The 7,895-nt window shown below is 42.7% G+C and overlaps 1 protein-coding gene across 1 annotated transcript; it reads right to left on the bottom strand.

The window, feature by feature from the left end:
- Nucleotides 1-2,050: 2,050 nt before the first annotated feature.
- Nucleotides 2,051-6,280, bottom strand: LOC112874877. The gene is made up of 3 exons (XM_025938441.1): nt 5,862-6,280; nt 2,680-2,787; nt 2,051-2,592 (listed from the first exon to the last, which is right to left on the bottom strand). Exons 1-3 carry the CDS (start codon nt 6,180-6,182, stop codon nt 2,284-2,286), a joined length of 738 nt encoding a protein of 245 aa, XP_025794226.1. The 5' UTR covers nt 6,183-6,280; the 3' UTR covers nt 2,051-2,283.
- Between the last annotated feature and the right edge of the window lie 1,615 nt (nt 6,281-7,895).

Raw genomic sequence — 7,895 nt, 5'->3', positions numbered from 1 at the left:
AACAGGCCCTAAGTAAAAATACATAAAAATCAGTTGCCACTAACTTTTTCTTCGAAAGAATAAAAGTGTCACTTCAATACGCGTAGCATGAATACGGGGAAGAAAAGAAAAATACTATACGTTGGGACTCCAGCTCGGCCGTGGGCCTGACGCTGCACTGAGATCCTTTCCAATGCTGCGCTGCACTGAAATCTTTTTACAGTACGTGGTGCTGCCCTGATGAGTGGCCACCACCACTCTTCCCCCACACTTTCCATGCTCACGTCATCATCTTATCCTCTCACTGGTTTTTAAACACCTCAGCGTCCCCCTGCAGCTTCGTCAGCGTGCTCCTGCAGCTTCCTCTGTTAAGAGTTTATTTTAAATCATATCATATCAAATATTTTAATACCAAGAAAGACTGAACATGAGCTAATTATAAAACTAACTACAAACTAAACTTATTTGCAAGATGAATCTATTAAATCTAATTAGCTCGTGATTAGTCCATATTTTATAAGCTAATCACGAGCTAACTAGACTTAATAGATCCATCTCGCGAATAACCTAGAGCTTAATTAGCATCAATCCGATGTGACGGGGCTCGAAATAAAATGCGGGGAAGCAAACATCCCGTGATGCTGCTACTAAAATAACACTGCTTGCTTTGCCCATGTTGCGAACTCAGATTCAGATTCTAACTTCCATGGGGCGCAGGCTTCACACACCTTTTCGCTTATATAAATATCGTCTAGCTAACCTTTTCATTTGGTTTGTCATTTGCAAAATTATATTTGCCATCAGATGTGTCTATGGAAAATCGGCCCGGATGTGGAGCTTGTTTGCGGCAGCCATTAGCCTTGACTGCTCCTGCCCTTCATGCAAAAGTGTGTGTGGCTTTTAGTGCTGCTTCTGACCCCTCGCCCTGTCCTCTCATAGTGCAAAATTTTGCATCTTTTAACCTCTTTTTGGATGACACAGAGTCCGATTCCCTTTGGCTTCAGCCTCAAGAGCCCTGGTGAGCTGTACATGTGCACAGTATCCCTTTTCTTTTTCGTGCCATTCTGCGCCAGGTGGTTTTCTTTAGTGTGGTGTCATGCAATGGCCCATCAACAGTTGGCAAGGAGGCCGAGAAGCCAGGATGCGAATGCAGGCCCCTCCAAGGTTTCCGTTCACCACTGTTGTGTGGGCGCCAAGGTGCTTGTCCTTTGTCAATCGTGATGATGCTTGCATTGTGGTCCTCATCCAGCATTTTTTTGTGTGTCCTCATCCAGCATTTGCTGGTGTTCCAGCAGTCCAGCTCGTGCAGGACAAGCCTGAGCAGTAAACATGTGGTGAAACAAACAAAGTACTAAGAGCCCAATGCATCTATTCTCAGGGTTTAGGAATGTTAAACAACCCTGGAGAAAACTTGACATATCTGTGTTTTAAGAATTCATAAATGGCCATCCTAGTCTGATGGTAGTTGTGAGCATATAATAGCGTGCAACTGGGACAGCAAGGCATTGTATATCACCAGCCCAGATTCTCCATCCTTCTCCATCTCTGTCAGCACATCGCCATTCTTTGTTGCTTCCATGATCTGTTGCCAAAGAGGAGACAGCTCGTTTTCGATCCTTTCTATTCATATCTTAGCATATTTTGCAAGAAACTGTGTAGTTCCTACCTAAAAAATGTTTTAGTCCCAAATGGGGCAGCCTAATTGCATTTAGACCGATACTTAGAAGCAAGAACATGAAATCCGAGTTAAATCATATCGATACCAAAGCGTTCTGTGAACTTATAAATAAACCCAATAATGACACTAGTGTCACTAACAATCGCGATAGCTTATGAAAAAGAAAAACACAAATTACCAACCAGAAACGGCAGAATTTTTTTTTAAAGAAAGGACAGGCTGCAAATCCAAGGCCCTGAATTCTGAACCAGCTCGATTGCAGGGCGATCTATGGTGGGTATTGGGGACAAGCTGTCGACATCAGAGGACCAAGCAACTCTGCACAACTATGCAAACTGAACGATATGAATCTTCCTTTGGTCGCAAACATCGTCAGCAAAAGCTAGCTCATCACAAAATCAAAGTTAAAGCGCAATTGGCAATAAAAAAAAGGACACACCCAGAAAATGACACCAATGGTACATATGGTAGAGCTTTCAGACAGGGCTAAAGTCGGTTTGGGTACAAGCAACCTGGACGGGCAAACCTAAAGGACGTTAAGCACAATATCGGGATTCAAGCTGATCGACAGAATGAGGAAGGAGCAGGAGAGAATAAACAACGGGTCAACAGCCATGCCAAACAGCCTAGAAGAACTTGTTGAACTGGCCGGTCAGGGAGTCCTTGAGGTTGGAGTAGAGCCCGTAAAGGGAGTATTGCCGCAGGTTGGACACCTCGTACCATGAGTTCAGAACCGACTCGTGCCTGTCGGTGCCTGAGAAAGCCAGCTGGATGCCGATGCTGCAGTCGACAGGCCCTTGGGTCTTGCAGCTTTGTGTTCTGATAGCGCAAGTTTGTTTCCCGAGGCAAACAAAGTTCGACTTGCCTGTACAAGCACCACAACCATCCTTCTTCCAGTGCAAGTTTTGAAGTCTGCCTTTCTTGAACTCAAGTACCTAGATAAGAGTCATCAGTTTAAGATTCAGAATTACTCGATTCCAAGTTCACACATGCTAAATAATATTAAATTTGTAAGTCCATACCAGGGTGAAGCTGGACACCGTAAACGAGGAGTTGGAGACAAATATTGGAGCAGATCTGGCTGCATACTTCCTACCAGCAAATGCTACCATGAATCCACCAGCCGAAGCCTACAAAAATATTCACAGATTTTTTGTCACATACTGACAATGCCAGCATTGGATGCATGCATTTAACCATGAATACATACATGAACACAAAGATTACATAGAGCTCACAAGTGGCAACCAAAGTGCCATTACAATGTAAATTTGACGATTAATAACACAAAAGAACTTCTGGTAGGTCGTGCTGTTAACAATCATAGATTCATAGGTGTGAAGTTCCTCCTTTTCATTTCATTTTTGATACAGTAGATAATAAAACGGTCAACATTCTGAAGTATAGTGTTAAGCAAAGCACAAGATCAGATACAACTAAGGGACTATCCTGAAAATTTAATGGTGGCTAGTGGTGCGTGTACACAGGTATAATCTAGTCCTAAGTCGTATCCGAAAATATACTTTGATGTTGTGGAGGTCAGGTTAGCAAAACAAATCCCCATGGCAAACGCAAGATAACTATGACCAGAAACAAACAAAGTACCAAGATCTTGACAAAGTTAGTGGACTGGCTTTTTTTACATAAAAGCTCTGAGCTGGCATAAAGGCACTTTCGAGATTATATATGATCTGAAAATTGCACAGAAAATTTTAAAATAAAAATATAAACCCAAGCTGATCAGAAGTATTAACAACCAGGATTTCTTAACAAGGGCCAGAGTGATCTTGAACTCTAACCTTGGACCCCTAATTTGGCACTGCATGGTTCCATCGTTCGTATAAGTTAAAAAGGTAGCAAGCATATATAAAACACCGTGTAAATGTAGTGCTTTAGCAATCTCAGAACTTGGATTTATTCTTGGCAAAATTATAGCACAGAAAAAAAAAATCCTTTTAATAGGACCAATTTATCGAAGGGTGTATGCATGATGAAAAATTGAAGAGCAATTAAAAATTCACACATATAGTACTATATCTCTTCAAAACAAAGCTGGCTAGGAAAATTTCTTGCAAAATTTATTAATTCAAAGTAATACATAAGTCCAGACTCCTGCAGAAGGCCATAACCTGAAGTAGGGGATAAAAACAAATAAAATGCCATCACCTTCTCTTGTGTAGTCAGTTATTACTTAATGAGCAAAGTAAACTTATGGTTAGTCTAACAAATGTAGAGCTGTGAAGTAGGATCTTGCAATTAATCAAAATAAACTGAGCAGCAATTCTGTTACTCCAAGCACAAGCAGATCAACAAAGGATAAAGAAGCACCAGGATCATGCTAACCCACTCTATCTCCTGCCTGCGATAAGCAAGAAATGCTAAGCACGTTATCAGCACCGAGCAAACCAATATCCACGTACTCTCGCATTTCCACAAAGCATTAGTGCGAGCTCCTTCTGGATCCACCCAACTTACTTACACTATTAAAAACAGCAACTTTGCCCGGTAATGTAGTGTGCCCTCTTGTGATTCTGGCCGTTCCAGTCAAAACGAAACAGAATGAAAAAGTATGGTTCTTCATGATAAACACAAGGTGAGCCCTAAATACAGAAAGCACAAAGGCACTTTCGAACTTATGTGAGCTCCAAATTGCACAAATGATTTGAGATACAACTATAGACCCTAGACACATTATAGAGTCCTAATTTGGCATTTCAAAATGTAGTCCTTTTGCATTCTCAGAAATTGGACATATCCTTGGCAAACAATAGAGAACAAACAATATTTTTTATAGGATCAATTTCTTGAAATAATATGCATGCTGAACATGAACCAGAGCATTACAACTCCGACATCCACAATAGTGTGCCTCATCATAATAAATCTCAGTAGGGCAATGTTATGGGCCTAATTAGGCCCAACCGGCCAACACCCAAGGAGAGGCAGTGCACAGCACTAAGGCTGCTACACTGCCTCCATCACGCTGCCGGCCTCCCCAGGCACCTTGCCCAAAAGTCAAGTTACATCTTAATTAGGAATTATATATTTTGAATATTTAGGAAAGTTTGGGTTGCACCTATAACTCCATAAGATCCCATCTATAGTTTACAAGTCACCGCCATATAAAGAGAGGGGATTATCATGGTTCCATATAGAGAGAGGGGATGTCTCATGGTTGATTAAGCACAAGTAAAGGGCCAAGCCCCTTCTGTCCCTTGCCTCCCCCTGCACCATGCGCCTGAGGGCAGGCATAACCCTAGTCGCCAGCTTGGCAGCCTTCCTCTCTCCCTAATCACCTCTATTGGATCTAGGCCCATAACAGACAAAAACTCTTGAAAATCCAAAGTAATAGAGGTGTTTGGTGTCTACTAGAATCCATAACCTCTGGCAGAAAAAGACTACCCTTGAGTCAAGCTGTGCTTTTATTCTAAGCAATTGGGTAATGTGAAACTTTGGCAAACTAGGGGCAATGTAGTTTTCCACCAAATAGAAGAAGATATCCAAGAGAAAAGGCTTGATTTCGGTTCAATATCCCAGGTTTCTCCATTGTTTCAGTCTTTTCCATTTTTAGCTAGGTGTCTGTTGTTTCCTAGTTTGGTTGCTTCTTTTGAACCTTGTCGTATGGGACTATTTCTTATCTTCTCTGTGAACACTGAATGACTCTTATCTTCTCTGTGAACACTGAATGGCAGTGCACCTGCCATTTTGTGCTAAAAAGAATCTTAGACAAACTAAAGTTACAATTTCCTGAAGTTACTTAGCATATTGAGATGGTGCACTCCATGGGACAGTTATAGGATCAGGATCTCACAGAGGATACTCAAAGTTACATCATAATGCACGCTCACACAGCAACAAGAAATTAGTCCGGTTGTTCCAATTTTTAATGTTACCGGAGCTGTTGATCAAGATCTTGCATTGAATCAAATCGTCTGAGCAACAACTCTGTTACTCCTAGCTCCAAGCAGATGAAGAAGTGCTACAGTAAGCACTAGGATCATGCTAACCCACCCTAACTCCAGCTGGGAACAAATACGAAATGCTATCCACCCCGCCTCCAGCGTGGCAACCGATCTACACGTAGTCCGATATTTCCACGAGCATGTACAGTGCAAGCTCCTCCGGAATCCGGATCCAACCCAACTTGTTTACTCCAAGCGAGAAATCAGAAACTAAACCAAGCAAGGAGGACAGGATCGCTCACCGGGTTGAATCCTGTGGTGGTGTTGATGGTGAGGAGGGAGATCTCGTCGACCTTGGGGCGGAAGACGGCGAGCTGCGCGGAGGAAGCGAGGTTGAGGCGGCGGTCGCAGGGGGAGAGCTGCGTGTTGCCGGAGAAGAAGGCGTTGTAGCCCGCGAAGACGACCCCGAAGGTGAAGCCGTCCCCGCGCTGGATCCAGGCGTCGCTGCATGGCTCGTAGACGCCGTTCGTGTCCCCCGCCGCCAGCTGCGCGAGGCAGGTGACGGCCAGTGCTAGGACGAGAAGCGCCCGGCTAGGCGAAGGGGTGGCGGCGGTGGCGGCCATGGTGGCGGCGAGATTGGCGGGGCTCGTGGTGGCAACCAACCAAACTGGCTTGCTCGGTGCTTTTTTTCCACCTTTTTTTTTTTGAAGAAGAAGAAGAGGGGAGGAAAGTGGAGCTCGTGGGTGACAGCGGTGAGGTCGTCAGGAGGTGGCCGCCGGTGGGTGAGGGAAGAGAAGGTGAGAATGGTGGGCCCTTTCAGTTGGGTGATGGAGCGATGGGCCTTTCAAGGTCTTTGTGGGCCAAAATGAACACTTTGAGAAGTCAGAAGCCGATATTTTTTTATTTTTCAAATTTTCTGTGGTTACCTGCACACTTCACCTTCGTTTTCAGTACTATTTCATCTTTTACCTGTACTAGATGGATGAGTTTATTATTTAAATTTTTTCCTGTACGATTTCATCTCCGTTTTGAAAAATTCTAATTAGATTGAATGAAAGCCGTAATGGTATTTTGTCTTTTTTTTGTAAGGATGTTATGAACAACAATAACTTTCGGATAGTGAAGTCCACGGGAAAAAAAAAGTTATTTGGAACAGAGCTACTGATCTTAACAACTGACGGTCGGTGCCTTGGTCACTTTTTTTAGTTGGGTGAGCAACTGTGGTACCAAATGGCGACCGACGACAGTGAGTCCTCAACCTATCCGTTGTTTGCAACAAAAGAAAAACGACCGATACGCTGAGTTCAAGACCCGAGCTTTTCCAGTTGCAGCAAGAGACACGACGAAGCTCAAGACATTTTTGACGTGACAGGCTGACAGCGTTCATGAACAGGCACCGAGCTTGATTCATGTGTTTCCGCTCTATTTCTTGCAGTAGCTCAGTACATGTTCCTTTCTACTAACTTTTTTGTTTATCCACCTCAGAATGTCAACGTTAAAATGCTGAAGAACGTACTAGGGAATCAGAGAAGGTGCAGGACATTAGAAAAGGATTAAGAATCTCAGTGCTCAAATAATCAACTTTTGGAACTTTCGGCAAACATTGACAAAAGGTTTACGAGGCATCTTATTCTTGCTGAAAAATGTAACAGAGTTAACCAAATTTTAATAAAATGACCCCCTCAGAAGTCTGGACTGGTGATTTCCTGAGAATACTACTACTACTATGGCAAATATGGCAAGTGCATAAACAGAAAGAGCCGCGAATAGAGATCAGAGCAAAGAGGAAATTCTGACAAGCCACCACCTTCCCCTCAGCTCATCATTCATATCACAGATTTCCTCGTAATTCGGCAAATAAATGTAGCAATAGTTGCCAGGTACTATCTGTTTCTGACAGGGCATACAGATACTATGGCCTGTTTAGATCATTTTGCAAAAATGCAAAAAAAAATTTTGCAAAGGAATCTTACCAATTTGAAGTACTAAATGAAGTCTATTTACAAAACTTTTTGCATGGATGGGTTGTAAATCACGAGACGAATCTAATGATGCTAATTAATCCATGATTAAGCAATAATTAGCGGATGGTTACCGTAGCATCACTGTTGCAAAATATAGATTAAGTAGGCTCATTAGATTCGTCTCGCGATTTACAACCCATCCATGCAAAAAGTTTTGTAAATAGACTTCATTTAATAATTCAAATTAGTAAGATTCCTTTAGCATCTTTGCGTTTACATTTTTTTGCGTTTTTGCGGAAGGAACTAAACAGGCCCTATCTGTGCTGGATCTGTGACAGAAATCTTACCTGCTATCCTGGTATAGACAGCTAA

This window comes from Panicum hallii, chromosome 9 (genome assembly GCF_002211085.1).
Source record: "Panicum hallii strain FIL2 chromosome 9, PHallii_v3.1, whole genome shotgun sequence".
Lineage (NCBI taxonomy): Eukaryota > Viridiplantae > Streptophyta > Magnoliopsida > Poales > Poaceae > Panicum > Panicum hallii.
The sequence above is the reverse complement of the archived record's forward strand: the minus strand, read 5'-3'. Positions and strand labels throughout refer to the sequence as shown.